The sequence below is a fragment of the Nomascus leucogenys genome, chromosome 14, assembly GCF_006542625.1.
Source record: "Nomascus leucogenys isolate Asia chromosome 14, Asia_NLE_v1, whole genome shotgun sequence".
Classification (NCBI taxonomy): domain Eukaryota; kingdom Metazoa; phylum Chordata; class Mammalia; order Primates; family Hylobatidae; genus Nomascus; species Nomascus leucogenys.
Window position 1 is genome coordinate 50,536,886 of NC_044394.1, and position 15,985 is coordinate 50,552,870.

At 51.8% G+C, this 15,985-nt stretch overlaps 1 protein-coding gene across 1 annotated transcript in view; it reads left to right on the forward strand.

The window, feature by feature from the left end:
- The window catches only part of SDK2 (sidekick cell adhesion molecule 2), a 309,169-nt gene that overhangs the window by 184,576 nt on the left and 108,608 nt on the right, over nt 1–15,985 (forward strand). The window contains exons 4-5 of the mRNA XM_030827794.1: nt 1,976–2,123; nt 10,178–10,311. Coding sequence (XP_030683654.1) covers nt 1,976–2,123; nt 10,178–10,311 — 282 coding nt within the window. The remainder of the gene's footprint in view (nt 1–1,975; nt 2,124–10,177; nt 10,312–15,985) is intronic.

The following is a 15,985-nucleotide window of genomic DNA, read 5'->3' on the forward strand; positions in this document are numbered from 1 at the left end:
CACTCCACTGTACTCCAGCGTGAACGATAGAGCAAGACCCTGTCTCTAAAATAATAATAATAAACAAATACTGAGGTCAGCCCACACACCCCAAAAGATTCTCCCCTCTGGGAATATTAAAGGCTCCTCAAGGATTCTAAGGTGCAGCCAGGTTGGAGAACTCCTAGTAGAAGGAGAGGAAGAAGAGTCAGTGGTCTTAGAGGAGTTGAGAAATAACACCCAACGCAGTAGGAGGGGACCGGGCGGCTTAGCATGCGGCCCCCTTGGTTAGGGAGGGATCCGCTGGGCAATGGGGAAACAAAGGCCTATAAGTCATCAGTGTGAAATCTTTCTGCACGTAGGAATTCTGTGCACAGGTCGAGGCACATCCTAGTGATGGCTTGGGGTGATGTAGGCTGGGCACGGTGGCTCACACCTGTAATCCCTACATTTTAGGAGGCCGAGGCAGGCGGATCACTTTAGGTCAGAAGTTCAACACCAGCCTGGCCAACATGGTGAAACCCCGTCTCTACTAAAAATAGAAAAATTAGCTGGGCATGGTGGCGGGTGCCTGTAATCCCAGCTACTCAGGAGGCTGAGGCAGGAGAATGAATCACTTGAACCTGGGAGGCAGAGGCTGCAGTGAACCAAGATGGTACCACTGCACTTGGCTGAATGAAGCCTGGGTTAAAGAGTGAGAGAAAGAAAGAAAGAAAGGGGGGGGAGGAGAGGAGAGGAGAAGAGAGGGAAGGGAAGGGAGGGGGGAGGGAGAGGGGGAGGGGAAAGGAAGGAAGGAAGGAAGGAAGGAAGGAAGGAAGGAAGGAAGAGAAAAGAAAATGGAATAATATGGGATGTCTCCCATCCCTACACTCCACACCAGTGAAATCAGAAGCTTTGGGGGTGAGGCTGCCATCAGCATTTTTTAATTCTACAGGTGGTTCCGACACACAGTCAAGTTTGGGACAAATAATATGCTCCTCACAGTTGAACATGGACACACTTGCCAAGCGTCTTGCTAAAATGCTGCTTCCGATCCAGCAGGTCTTGGGGGGCCTGAGACTCTGCATTTCTGACAGGTGCCCAGGTGTGGTGCCTAGGCACCTGCCCACGGGCCACAATCGAAGTAACAAGGATGTCCATTAATTTTCAAGGGTGTGGTAGAGGCACAAATACCCCTTCCCAAACCCTATCTCCAAGCCTCTGTGTTGGAATTAGTCTGCCTACCCCCTTGTCCCGCCCTGGCAGGCAGGCAGGCTGGCTGAAGAGTTTCCTACCCGCGTCTCCTCTGCTCTCTGCTTACCTCCTGGCAGGCAGAGCCAGGATAAATGTTCCCCTCCATATCTGCCAAGGCGGTGGCATGTTTTAAAAGAGCAATATGGTGTTTATGTTCACACATACACACAAACTCACATACTACACACTACACACCCAAGGCGCAGGAGAGAAACGCTGTCTGCACCCATTTGCAAGCATCTAAGACCCCATTCTCTCAGCATGCCCACCCTTCTCTCCCTGAAAGGGCACGGAAACCTGCCCTTCACCTCACACAGGAGCCCCTGCCATGCTGAAGGCCACACTGTAGGGCAGGGGAGGAGGAGCTGCATAGCCTGACTCCAGGGTTTGAGGTCCGAGTTCAAATTCTGACTCTGTCTCTTCCTAGTTAGGTGACCTTAGACAAGTTAACTAACCTCTTTGAGCCCATTTGAGCAGTTTTTTTCCATTGTAAAACGTGTGAAATGATGACCAAGCTCTCAGGGTGGTTGAACGAATTGGCTGATTGAAGGATGTAGGGATATAAATGGAGACAGTAGCATAGGGCAGGGTGCTAGTGGTGAGGCAGAGAATGGGGTGGCCCGAGCAAGGTGTCCTCCTTCCCTGTGGTCATCCTGTCTGCCCCGAATTTTCCATCCATGGCCACCACTCCCAACCTGGGAGCTGGGCAGCCCCTGAGGCTGACCTCCTGCCCCTGATCCTACCGCCGTTGTCCCGGCTGCAGACATGGGGAGCTTTGAGGAGGGTGAGAAGCACCAGAGCGTCTCCCACGGAGAAGCAGCTGTCATCCGTGCCCCGCGCATCGCCAGCTTCCCCCAGCCACAGGTGACCTGGTTCCGGGACGGCCGCAAGATCCCGCCCAGCAGCCGCATGTGAGTGAATCGCTCTGAGAGGATGGGGAGGGGAGGGGAGACTGGGGGAGGAGGTTTGGGGCCAGATAAAGTCTCCCTTGAGTGTGGAGGAGGGCCTTTGTGCAGAAGCTCCTTTCGGCTCCTGTGGGACACAGCCAGGTAGGGAACCTCGCAGGGGCCTTCTTAGGATGCATGTGCAAGGACTTGGGACCATGAAACCCACGCTCGGTCCCCTTCCTGGGGAATCCCAGGGCATTGCCTCCACTGTCAGCTGGAGAATAAATCTGCTTTTCAGAGCACTTAAAAAACCCAAACAGGCACATTCGAAGGCGCTGTCACCGTGGTTACAGGCCCAGGACTCAGGCCAGTGGTGCCAGGGGACGTTGGAGAGGCTGGCGTCTCCTGGGCAGCCAGGAGGCCCTGGGCGCGTCCATTGGCAGGGTGTTTACTGGTGTGTGAGGGCTGTGTGTGTCTTGGCTTCGAGGCGGAGGTGTGGCCAGGGAAGCCCCGGGGAGAGAAACACACAGGCCTCTCAGTGTTCACAAGGCCATCTCTGTGTGCCCCCTGGGATTGGCTGGGGCAGCCCAGCCTGTGGGCAGGAGCCATGGAGCCAACACCCCACACCTCCACAGAAGGCGAGCAACAAAGCATTTCCTCCCGAGATACACCCGTCTCCCCACCCTCCTGAGCCCACCCCCGGGTCTGGAGCCAGCTGGGGCTTTCCTGTTTCCAACTCCAGCTCTCCCCTGCTTCCAGAAGACCACCTTCTGATCTACTCAGGCTGCGTGTACACAAGACTGAGCCTGTCCTGGTCTCTGTAGAGAGTGGAGGCATAGATGGATGGTTCCTGCCTTTGGGGAGCATCAAGTCTAGTTGGGGGAAGGAAGCATAGTAACAATAACAGTAATAATGTCACCATCATAGGCCGAGCGCGGTGGCTCACGCCTGTGATCCCAGTACTTTGGGAGACTGAGGTGGACTGATCACTTGAGGTCAGGAGTTGAGACCAGCCTCAGCAACATGGCAAAACCCTGTCTCTACTAAAAATACAAAAATTAGCTGGTCGTTCTGGTGGATGCCTGTAATCCCAGCTTCTCAGGAGGCTGAGGCAGGAGAATCGCTTGAACCTGGGAGTCAGAGGTTGCAGTGAGCTGAGATCGGGCCACTGCACTCCAGCCTCCAGCCTCCAGACAGAACCAGACTCCGTCTCAAATAATGATAATATCACCATCATCATAATAGCAGCTGCCGTTTATTGAATGGCTGCTATGTCCTGGGGACTGAGCTAAGCACACCACACACATCCCCTCTCCTCCCAGACAGCCACACTCTGTGAAGAAGAAGATGCTCTCAATCTCGTTCTCCTTCCAGTGCCCAGAGCACCTGCAGAAAGGAGGTGTTGAATGAATGACCCTCACAACAACCCTGTGAGATGCTGGGTTTCTCCCCATTTTACAGGCAATCAAGTGAAGTTCCCAAAAGTTTAACTACTTTGCCAAATCTCACACAGCTGGTAAGCGGTGGAGCTGCGTCCATCCCTGCCAACTCCGGCGTCAGGTTCTTTAATTCTTGTATTATGTGAAAAGTGCCTGAAAACAGGCTCACAGACTCAATGAAAATATTGTGTTTCTGGGGAACAAGCCCTGTGGAGTATCTCAACCTAGCTACCTGTTGAAATCATTTGGGAGTTTGGGGATACAGTCATGTGTCCCTTAATGACAGAGATACAATCTGAGAAATGTGTCATTTGGCAGTTTCACTGTTGTGTGAAACACAAACCTAGATGGTGCAGCCTACTACACACCCAGGATGTATGGTGTAGTCCATTACTCCTAGGCTATAAACCTGTACAGCATGTTACTGTACTGTAGGCAATTGTAACACAATGGTAAGTGTTTGTATAACTAAACATATCTAAATATAGGAAAGGTACCATAAAAATATGGTATAAAATCTTTCCTAATGGCACACCTGTATAAGGTAGTTTCATTATAATCTTACAGAACCAGCATCATATATGTGGTCTGTTTTTGACGGAAACGTTATGCAGTGCATGACCGTGTACTGATCCTTGGGCTCCATCCTAAGACGCTCTGACTTAATTGAAATGGGATGGAATTTGAGCATCAGAATTTTTAAAAGCTCCCCAGTGGTTCTAATGTGAAGCCAGGGTTAAGAACCACCATGCTAGTATGTATCAGCTACCCACAGCCACAAATATGCTGCGTAACAAAACAGCTCAGTGGGCCAAGTGCAGTGGCTCATGCCTGTAATCTCAGCACTTTGAGAGGCCAAGCCAGGCAGATCACATGAGGTCAGGGGTTCAAGACCAGCCTGGCCAAACTGGCAAAATCCCATCTGTACTAAAAATACAAAATTAGCCAGGCATGGTGGCACATGCCTATAGTCCCAGCTGCTCAGGAGGCTGAGACAGGAGAATCGCTTGAACCCGGGAGGCAGAGGCTGCAGTGAGCCAAGATCATGCCAGTGCACTCCAGCCTGGGTGACAAGAGCGAGACTCCATCTCAAAAAAAAAAAAACCCAGCTCAGTGGCTTAGAGAAATACACATTTCTTTTTCTTGTGAGTCTGCAGGCTGGTGATTTAGGCTGGGCTTGGCTGGGTGGTTCTTCCGGTCTTGGCTGGGCTCTCTCACTTGTCTGGGACTGGCTGACTTGTCTGGGTGACTGGGGTGACTTGGCTATGCTGCACAGGAACATACACTTTTCCAGCTTCTGCTAACATCCCATGTGCCAAAGCAAGAACATGGTAGAACTCAGAATCAAGATGTAGGAAAATAGACTCTGTTCCTTGAGCGACAGGACCTGCAAAGTCATGGGACAAAGAGTGTGGATACAGAGCAGGGTGAAGAATTGGAGTGGTACCCCAGGTTAACAGGGGACTCATGCTGTGTGAGTCAGAGTGTGCCCTCTTAGGCCTAACTTATGTTCAATAAAACCAGCAAAGAATGGTTCTTAGCATGGATGTTGAGATTTTGCTGTGGAAGGGGAATGCTCTCCACACAGGTTTTGGGACAAGTAGACGAGTCCCAGCCCCATCCCAGCTCCCTTTCTGAGGTCATTTCCCATGGCCTATTGCAAGCCAATCAATTGGTAGTGGCTGCCTGGAACACTGTGTTGAGAAGGATTCGGAGGTCCCATCTAGACTCATTAGAATGAATATCATGATTGATTATCAATGTCTGCCATGGCTGTGTGAGGGGTGTGCTGGCACTTTCCTACTACATTTATTGTGGTGGATAAAACCCTTTCTACAACCTACTCCCATCATCCCTTTCCTAACACCTCTTCACCTCCTTTTCTCATTCCCAGCCTCCGTCCTCATCCTCTTTTAATTCCCACAACCCTGTGGCACCAGGCAGAACACCCTGGCCTGCACACACATGCACACCTCCCTGGTCACACACACACCCAGACCCTGCACACCACTGCAATGTTCCTACCACCTACATGATAGAACACTCTTGTGGTTTTATCCTGGCAATTACAGGAAATTAATATTCATAAGTGAGCAGAAAGGATCCCTGGCAGCAAATTCCCTGATGTCTGTGTGTCAAAGATACATATCTGATGAGTGCTGTCTGCCAGAGGGGTGTGCAGGGCACAGAAGGCGCTGCTATCTACAGAAAGCTGCTCTCACTGGTGGGGCAGGAGCAGAGATTCGCATCACCTCAGCCATGCCCCGGTGCTCATTGTTGCAAAGGAGACAAGATTCCTCATAAAGATGCATGCTGGGGGCTTTGGACACATTCTAGGATAATTTATTTCATTCATAATTAAATTATCAATGGGGGCTGCAGGGAGCTGAGAAAAAGGGCCTGGATTAATAGGAGCAGTACGGGGGAAGGGAGGGCAGGGCTGGGCCAATCAGAGCCATAGCAAAAGCCTAGTGCATTGAAACCAGGGGGTGTGGCTGAAAAATAGAATCCAGCCCCTGCCCAAGAGTTGAATTCTGCTGTCTGTGTCCCCCAAGAATTCTTCCTTCAGCTTCTTTCCATCTGGGTTGCCTCTGGGGTACAGTGCCACAGGTTGGAAGCCCTCCTGGGTGCCAGGAAGAGCACCCAGTACAGTACAGTACAGTACAGCATCATCCCAGGAATGTCTATCAACGAGATGGACATTCTGGAGAGAGCCACAAGCCCAGGGACCTTCCTTCACTGCCTGTGGGGGTCGCAGAGAGGGCAAGTCAAAAGGTATCTCTGCCTCCTGTTCCACTGTGTGTTTAAGACTTGAACTCAGGCCCTGGGGGTCCCAGTCCAGGGTGCTTCCCTCCAGGCACTAGTTAAAGCAGAGCCCAAAATCTCAGTGACTTCACACCATACAAGTTGAGTTCTTGCCCATTTATTGTTTTTGTTTATGTTTTTGTTTTGAGATGGAGTTTCGCTCTTGATGCCCAGGCTGGAGTGCAATGGCACGATCTCAGCTCACTGCAACCTCTGCCTCCTGGGTTCAAGCAATTCTCCTGCCTCTGCGTCCAGTAGCTGGGATTACAGGCATGCACCACCACACCTGGCTCATTTTGTATTTTTAGTAGATACAGGGTTTTACCATGTTGATCAGGCTGGTCTTGAACTCCTGACCTCAGGCATTCCACCTGCCTCAGCCTCTCAAAGTGCTGGGATTTACAGGCATGAGCCACCGTGCCCAGCCCCATTTAAAGTTCTACCATGATGAGAGGCATGGTCTCTTCCACACAGTCATTCAGGGGCCCTGCTGACAGGAGTTTTGCCATCATCAGCACACAACCTTCCAAGTTGTCCTGCTCTGCCAGAGAGAAAGGTGGCGGACATGAGGATCGCGCAGGAGGCGCTCGCGGTTGAAGCTTAGCAATGGTGCACATCCCTTCCTCCATATCCCACTAGTTCAGCCTCACTGCCCCACCTGGATGCAAGCAGAGATGCAAAGCCTGTCTCTGGCTTCCCAGCCACTGCAGTCCATGACACAAGGGAAGCCTGAGACTGAGGTGGGCAGCAGCCATCTCTGCCATCTTAATATGCATTCTATCTAGGACAGACCGTGTCAGGCATGGCGCTCTTGACATCTGGGGCCCAATCACTCTTCCTTGTGAGGGCCTTCCTGTGCACCATGGGACGCGTGCTTAACAACACCCCAGGCTTTGACCCCTATTGTTAGTGGCACTCCCAGAGTTGGCAACCAAAAGTTGTCCAGACATTGTCATCCCTGGAGGGCAAAGTCAACCCTGGTTGAGAACCGCTGACCCAGAAAGCTTGATCATGATATAGACAAAATACAGCGAAAGGAGCCTTCCTGATCAAGAAAGAGATGAAACTGGAGGTGGGAGCCTTCTTGGAGACCAAAAGGGTCCTAAGACACGTGAGTGAACTGGAACGTGGGCCAAGCTGCGCCCAGTGTGCCCACTGGAGGCTTCCTTGCCGTGTCCCGGTCTGCAGGATGGGAAGAGACAGGTGGCGGGCTGCAGGGCTATCTTGGGCCTAAGGAGGAAACAACAGAAGCAGCAACAGGAATCAGAATCCCTCAACCTCTGGGCTGGAAGAAATCCTACAGAATACCTGCTTCCACCCTTGCACAGAGGAGCAAACTGAGGCCCAGCAAGGAGGAAGCTGCATGCCCTTTAGAAGCTAGGGCCAGAGCTCCATTCCAGAGCTCACCCCCTGCCCCAGCCAGAGCCCTGCATGGGGAGGACCCCTCCTCCGACTCTCAGCCACCCTCACGTGCTACACCTAAGGACAAGTCCCTGCAGGAAACTCCCAGATGGGAAAATGACCACTATCCCTGTCTTATTTTAAGCTTTTGAAATATTTTTGCCTGGCTCTGGCCCCACCTCCTATTGCCTCATTAGCTGGAGGTTAAAAGAACTCTCCTGTTTTTTGTTTTTGTTTTTGAGATGGACTGTCGCTCTTGTTGCCCAGGCTGGAGTGCAACGGTGCAATATCGGCTCATTGCAACCTCCGCCTCCCAGGTTCAAGTGATTTTCCTGCCTCAGCCTCCTGAGTAGCTGGGATTACAGGCACACACCACCATACCCGGCTAATGTTGTATTTTTAGTAGAGACGGGGTTTCTCCATGTTGGTCAGGATGGTCTCGAACCCCCGATCTCAGGTGATCCACCTGCTTCAGCCTCTCAAAATGCTGGGATTACAGGCATGAGCCACTGCACCCAGCCAAGAGCTCTCCAGAAAAAAAAAAAGAGGAGAGGCATCATTAGGGTACCCAGGAATTGGGGGCAGGAGGGTTTGGCTTCCTGCTTCCCAGAGCTGTGCCAAGGGTGTGATTCTCAGCATGTGAAGCACCAAAACCAGGAGAGAGGGGGGCGAAAACCAGCACAGCCAGGCTGGGAGAGAGCTGGGCTGGAGAAGCATTAGTGGGGATGTTTATTTGAGAGCCTGTTTAAAACTCTGTAACATTCACCTAATGGGAAAATTTGAAAAGAATTCAACTGGATTTGTCCTTGTTAAACTAACATTAAGGATGTTTAACAGCTGTCTCAGGCCCATCACATTAAAATCCAGAGATATACTTGACAAACTAATGGCTTTGTTTGTCATTGGGAGAATGGGTGGAGGGAGGCAGAGCCGGTGTGGGTGGCACTCCTGGCTCCATTGCACCCACATTCCATGGAGCCTCCAGCTTCCTGCTTGGACAAGCTCCTTTTCCCTGCCAGAAGACCTGGCCTGAGAAGGGGCTGCATGATGGGATCCCAGCAAAGGAAACCGGCTGAGGCAAACAGCCCATCGCCACACCCCAAAGCACACCGGCCTCTTTTTCCCTCCTAACCAGCCCACCTAGTCCCACTCTTGGTTATGAGCTTCAAAGAGGTAGAAACTCCAGCTGGGTACGGTGGCTCACACCTGTAATCCCAGTACTTTGAGAGGCCAAGGCAGGCGGATCACCTGAGGTCAGGAATTCGAGACTAGCCTGGCCAACATGGCAAAACCCTGTCTCTACTAAAAATACAAGAATTAGCCGGGTGTGGTGGCAGGCACCTGTAATCCCAGCTACTCGGGAGGCTGAGGCAGGAGAATCACTTGAACCGGGGAGGCGGAGGTTGCAGTGAGCCGAGATCGTACCATTGCACTCCAGCCTGGGTGACAAGAGCAAAACTCTGTCTCAAAAAAAAAAAAAAAAAAAAAAAAAAAAAAAAAAAAAAAAAAAACTGGGCACAGTGGCTCATGCCTGTAATCCCAACACTTTGGGAGGCCAAGGCAGGCAGATCACGAGGTAGGAGATCAAGACCATCCTGGCTAACAAGGTGAAACTCTGTCTCTACTAAAAATACAAAAAATTAGCCAGGGGTAGTGGGGCACACCTGTAGTCCTAGCTACTCGGGAGGCTAAGGCAGGAGAATCGCTTGAACTCGGGAGGCAGAGGCTGCAGTGAGCCGAGATCATGCCACTGTACTCCAGCCTGGGCAACAGATCAAGACTGTCTCAAAAAAAAAAAAAAAGAGAGAGGTAGAAACTGATACCCAGAAAGGGGACTGGAGGGAACAGGACTTCCAGAAGTTGATGTCACCAGGTGACCTGTGGCCTTTGAGTCCATCAATCCTGAACAGATTTAGGATTACGGTTAAGGCATGGACTCTGGAATGGCCCTGCATTTCTAAATTCATTAGCATTCATTTGTCATTTACTTATTCATTCATCGACATTCACTAATCCATGCTGAGAACATTTCTTCAGTGTCTGGATGCACATCATGCAGAAATAACCACACACAGCTGTGGAGGCTGTGACCTGGGAAAGGGCAAAATTCCAAGGGGATACCTGGAAGCCCCTCGCCCAGTCTTGGGGTAGGGGCCAGGGAAGCTTCCTTTGGGTGGTCTCGGCGTCTGGGCATGAACGTACTGTCTCTGGGTCTGGTTGACAGCATCAGCACCGTGTTTAGCATTCTCTGCAAACTAAACGTGGCGGGATGTAGGCAGTAAGAGGTTGGGGAGGGGATGGCAGGAGGGGCCCTGGGAGGCCGGGGACCAGGAGATATGGTCAGGCTGCCCCCTTAGGGTTTCCACTCCCACTCTCCCTGGAGGTTCAGAGCCCCTCAGGCCCCTGTCAGAGGAATCCTTTTCCTCTTCCCAGAGCCATCACGCTGGAGAACACCCTTGTCATCCTGTCAACGGTGGCCCCTGACGCAGGTCGCTACTATGTGCAGGCTGTTAACGACAAGAACGGGGATAACAAGACCAGCCAGCCCATCACGCTCGCCGTGGAGAGTAAGTACTCACAGGGCCAGGACCGATCGCAGAGCGGGTCATTAAATCTTGGCAATGGTGCTCCAGGGGATCATTGGGAAGATGGAGTGGCAGAGGAGGGGGGCAGGGAAGCTAGGGGACAGCCAGGGGGAGCCTTCCCAAGGAGGACGAGACACAGCAGAGCCAGGGGTGCCTGGGCAGAAAGGGAGCAGCTGAATGCTGGAGCCCATTCCCATGACACGCCTGAGATCCTGCGTCGGTAGAGAGGATGCTTAGCACGACTGTTAGCAGGGCTACCAGGGACCCAGGGAGGGGTGGGGCAGAGGAAGAGTGTGTGCATGTGTGAGTTGCAGCCACTATCAGGGAGGGCGTGTGGGTGATTGCAGGGTTGAAGCTTGTTTTTACAGAAATATACTAACTGCCTCTACTTGGCTGTCACATAAGAAGTGCTGTCTATATTGGGAGCCAGGTGGTCCCTGCTGATGGGAACACAGGCCCTCTGCCCAGGCACCCACCTAAAACACCTCCATCCTCAGACACCTCCAGCTCCCTGGGCGAAAGGGGCAAAGCCCTCCCTAGAACTCACCACACAGCGAGACACACACAAAAGCATGACTTCCTTGGTATGCCTTGGCGAAGAGGTGCTTGTCCAGCCAAGACTGAAGCCAGTTTTCTTTGGAGGGACGAGATGCTAAGATGGTCTTTCTGGCCTGGTTCTCCCTACTGGACTAGCCCCTCCCTCCATACTCCATTCCCAAGACAGAGAAGGAGGAGTGGACAGCCCAGGAGCAGCCTAGGCCCAAATCCCAGAGTATGTGGGGCGAGGCCAGAGCTTCCTGCAGCAGCAGTAGCTGAGCCGTCACACAAGCTGGGGGAGGCAGATGTTCACCTCCCTCCACATCTGTACAACTCCTGCTCTCAAAGCAAGCCTCATTTATCATCCTTGGTCACGACAGTACTTGCCCACCAGCGGCAGGATGAGGGTGCGGACCAGCCTGCGGCCTTTCTGTGCTTTTATTCTGATCCTAGCCTCTGCTGTCAGTGCCCAGAGGGCCCAGGACATTCCCAGCCCTTGCCATCCCCATTCCAGGGCCTTTCACACTTCAGCAGGAACCGCTTCCCATTATTCCAGGGATCTCCTTCCCCTACTTAGCGTCCAGTCTGCCTAGAAGGAAATCTGAATGCGGGGAGGAGAGTTTCATTCTGGAGACTGACCCGTCAGGGTCTCAAGTATATCTGGAGACTGACCCATCAGGGTTGAAGGTGTAACCTCTCACATCGAGTCAGGGTCTCAGTCAAGTCCCAGCAGCCTGGGCCCCAGCCCATACCCTGGGGCTGCTGTTTCTATAGGAGAAGGGAATTTAGTCATCAAAGAGAGATGCTTCTCCCCATATATTTTCTAGAGATCAGATTCCCTGGAGTCTCATGGAATCCCGTCATTTGGTAAGAGGCAATGTCAACGACACAGGAGTAGTTCATGGTCCAAGTCAAAGCCAGGCATCCTCCTAGGTGACTCAGTTTACCCCAAGACAGAGTCGGGGCCTTCCTCTCTGTTCCCCTCCTCCGGCACCCAGCTCCTCCTCACAGGCGTTAAACTAGTCTACTCTTCCTGGCTGACTTTGGGAGTCACTCTCTGCTCCATCCCAAACCACCCAACGCTCCAGCTGGCCCCAGGGAGGTGGTCAGGGCCCCTCTGACCCCCTGTACCCACCCAAGCCCTGCCCAGTCGCCTGCCTCTCCCACCCCACTGCCTCTTGGCCTCCTGCCAATCACTCACTGATGTATCCTGAATTCAGAGCAGAATCAGCTGATTTTTAGCTAATTTCTCTTCCCACAAGTGACTGCACTTGAAAACCCTCTCCCTCTCCGTGACACAAATCCCCAGCCTGCCTGCCTGCGTGCCTGCCAACCAATTTGTGAGGAGCAATTGCCGCTTCGCCCACCATCAGCACCGGCTCCCCTCATTCCTCTCCTGGGCTTCACCCCTCCCTCTGCTCTCCCCTCCGCACCGCTTCCTCCATCCCTCCTGGACTCGAGGAAGTCCAGCTTTCTGCATCCTATGCTCTTCAGAACCAGAGAAGGAAAGAGCAAGTCCGGTGACCCCAAAAGTTGCCCCCTGCTCAGGATAACCCTGGTGACCTCTTTCGGACTGTCACAGCTCCTGAAAACCCCACACTTGCGTGGTGACTGCGTATCCGGGGATCAGTGCTACACTGTCGAAAGGAAATAGAATGCGAACCACACCCGAAATTTTAAATTTTCCCGTAGCCCCATTTTTTCCAAGTAAAAAGAAACCATTGACATTCATTTTATTACTCTGTTTTATTTAACCCAACATAACAAGAAGTTATCTTTTTAACATACAATCAATGTAAAGAATATTAATGGGATACCTTCCATTGGTTTTTTGCATACTAAGTCTTTGAAATCCTTGTGTATTTTATGCTTATATCACATCTCAATCTGGATGTGAAATTTTCATCCGAAATACGTGATCTGTATTTAGATTTCACAAAATTTATAGCTGAAAAGTAGAGTCTTATGCATAAGTTGTTCCACACATGCTTAAAAGTGTTCTAATAACTGAATTGGGGATTCGTTCTTAATTAAATGTAAATTAGTTAAAATTAAATCACATTAAATCAAAGGGACACCAGCCACATTGCAGGAGCTCATAGGCACGTGTGGCTCGTGGCCCCCGCATTGGGTGGTTCAGGTCACAGGGCCTGGAATACCCTGGCTCCTGGGTAGCTGGAGAACAGGCATCCCAGAAGCCTGCCCAAGAGAGGGGAGCAGCCCACACCCCTGCCCCACCGCTCACCATCCTGTGGCCCAGGCGAGTCCCATGGTCCCTGAGCCTCAGTTTCCCCATCTGTAAACTGGTGCCTATGGCAAAGTCGGGAGGACTAAATGAGGTGGCCCAGGTGAGTCCCATGGTCCCTGAGCCTCAGTTTCCCCATCTGTAAACTGGTGCCTATGGCAAAAATGGGAGGATTCAATGGGGTGATTCAGGGAGAATGGATCACATTAGATGTCCCTTGTGGCTGTTACGCAAAGCGTCTGGGGCAGTGAGATCCAGTGTGGCCCCCCGTGTGGGGAGCCCCCTACACTTCCTCCCACCCCAGGGCCCACCCTATGGCAGGAGCTCACCAGGAAGACACCCCTCCTCTTTGCTCGGGCTCACCTGTGATTTTCATGGTTTGACATTTGGAGCCCCATTTACCCCAATAACCCACTTGTGCTGGGGTGACCTTCATTAACAGTAAATCTGCTCCAGGACTCACTTCTCTGAGACCCACTCAACTCCTGCTATCTCCCAGGGAGCCACCCCATGAAATGCCTGAGGGTACCCTGCAGGGCTTAACGTGCGTCCCCGAGCCTGCGACTCCCACCTCTCCATAGCCTCTGAGTCTGTCACATGGACTAGGGCTGGCAGGGAGAGCTCTTCCCTGCACAGGCAGGCAAATCTCCAGGAGGGGAGGCTGTCATTTATTGAGCACCTACTGTGTACTAGGCACTCTGCAGTCACCCCAGACCAGCTTAGCCGCCCCGCTCCCGGCAACCATCACAGGCTGTTTCATTCATTAACCCCATGAGCATTGATTCGACTTCCTCTGGGACCTCACCCTCCATGAGGACAGACCCTGGCCATCTCGCTTGGTGGGGAATCTCCGGTGCCTGGAACACAGCCTGGCACGTGTCAAGCATTCACCTAGGAAAGATTTGTTGAGCTGGGGCCTGAATTCACACAACCCTGAGAGGTAGTAACTTTCATCCCCATTTCCCCCCGAGAAGACTGAAACTCAGTAGGATGAAGCCACCGGGATACCTGGGGGCAGAGCTAGGCTTTAAGCCCAGGCCTTCCTCACCCCTGGGACCCTTTCTCACTGTGCCAGCATCCCTGGCCACCTCAGCCCCCATCGAGCCCTGCAGGCTGCCACCTGGGCCTGAGCACATGGCCATCTCTCCTCCATTCCTTCCAGAGCCAACAAGCCACTCCTGAGCCCTGGGGCAGCCCTCATATTTTTAAACTCAGAACTCGCCTTCCTTGAGGGCTCCCTGTTTACCTGGCTGTGCCATGTGGCGCTCTGGCTTGGGCTCTAACTGTCTGTCTCCTACTTGTGCCCCATTAATCTGAGCCGTGGTACCGGCGCGCCCCCGCGTGTAATAAACAACTTAGAGCACACTTTTATGGATTCAGCTATATCAGCAGCTTTCAATCCGATCGCTCTTTATGGCACCTACATGAGGCTTTTATATTGTTGCAATTATTTTGCTTTATATGCTTCCTTTCTTTCCCCCTTCATTTTACTTTATTTTTTACATTTTATTCGCATTCTTCCTGGGCCTTTTCTAGCAAGGCCTGGAGTCAAGGAAGGAAAACCTGCCCAGGGCTGACAAGGTGGCCCAGAGGGGCAGTGGGGCCACTGTGTACCCTCCCCCTAACCCCATAAAGAACAGCCTGTCACTGTTACCCCAGGGCCCGGCAAGTCATCGTGGCCTACTACCTCCAGAACCTTCTGGAAAGGGGCCAACTGGATAGATTTGTTGTGGAGAAAAAGTCCTCAGAGGTTGTATTTTCAGGAGCCATGGATCAGGCATACACAGAATATTGGAGTTTCTGCCAATATCGGGCCTACACTGACCCACCAAGATGAAAATCTGGCCTCTACTTTAAAAAAAAAAAACTCAAAATATAAAAAAAAAGGAAATGCTACCACCTCTATTAGAAGAGTTTGGAGTGTTTCTCTTTTTTTTTTTTCCAGTAAAACCCACATACAGGAAGCTCTTGTTCATTTCAATCATCGACCCTGGGAGTTGGACGATGGTAACTCTAGATCCATTCATTTGTTCACTTAGCACACATATTTGAGCACTTACTGTGTGCCAGACATCCTTCTTCGTGCTGGAGGAGTGGTAGTCGTCAAGACCACATGAGTTGGCCAGGCGTGGTGGCTCACACCCATAATCCCAGCACTCTGGGTGGCCGAAGCGGGTGGATCACCTGAGGTCAGAAGTTCGAGACCAGCCTGGCAAACATAGTGAAACCCCGTCTCTAATAAAAATACAAAAATTAGCCGGGCGTGGTGGTGGCACCTGTCATCCCAGCTACTTGGGAGGCTGAGGCAGGAGAATCACTTGAACCTGGGAGGCAGAGGTTGTGGTGAGCCGAGATCGTGCCACTGCACTCCAGCCTGGGCGACAGAGCCAGACTCTGTCCAAAAAAAAAGACTGCATGAGTCAGCTCTTGGTACCGTAACAAAGCACCGCAGCTGGGGGCTTACGAAGCAAACATTCTGGCTCCCACCATCCTGGAGGCTGGAAGTCCCAGATTGGGAAGCCAGTATGGTCAGCTTCTCTTCTCAGCTTGCAGATGTCTGCCTTCCAGCCGTGTCCTCACATGGCGGAGAGAGAGCCAGCTCTGGCCTCTTCCTTTTTTTATAAGGACATGAATCTGAAATATGGAAATATTCACACCTAACAAGTAGCTGGAAACCTACTTTCTGAGAGTTTCATCCTTAACTCTTTCATTTCATTCAATGAGAGAATTAAAGTATTACATGCTTTTTAAGCAAAAGTTGACAATATGTTAAGAGAACATTTTTCTTTTTCCTTGGGACCCTCATTGGCCCTCATGAGGCCTGGCCCTCGTGGCCTCATCTAATCCTAATCACCTCCCAAGGGACCCCTCCAA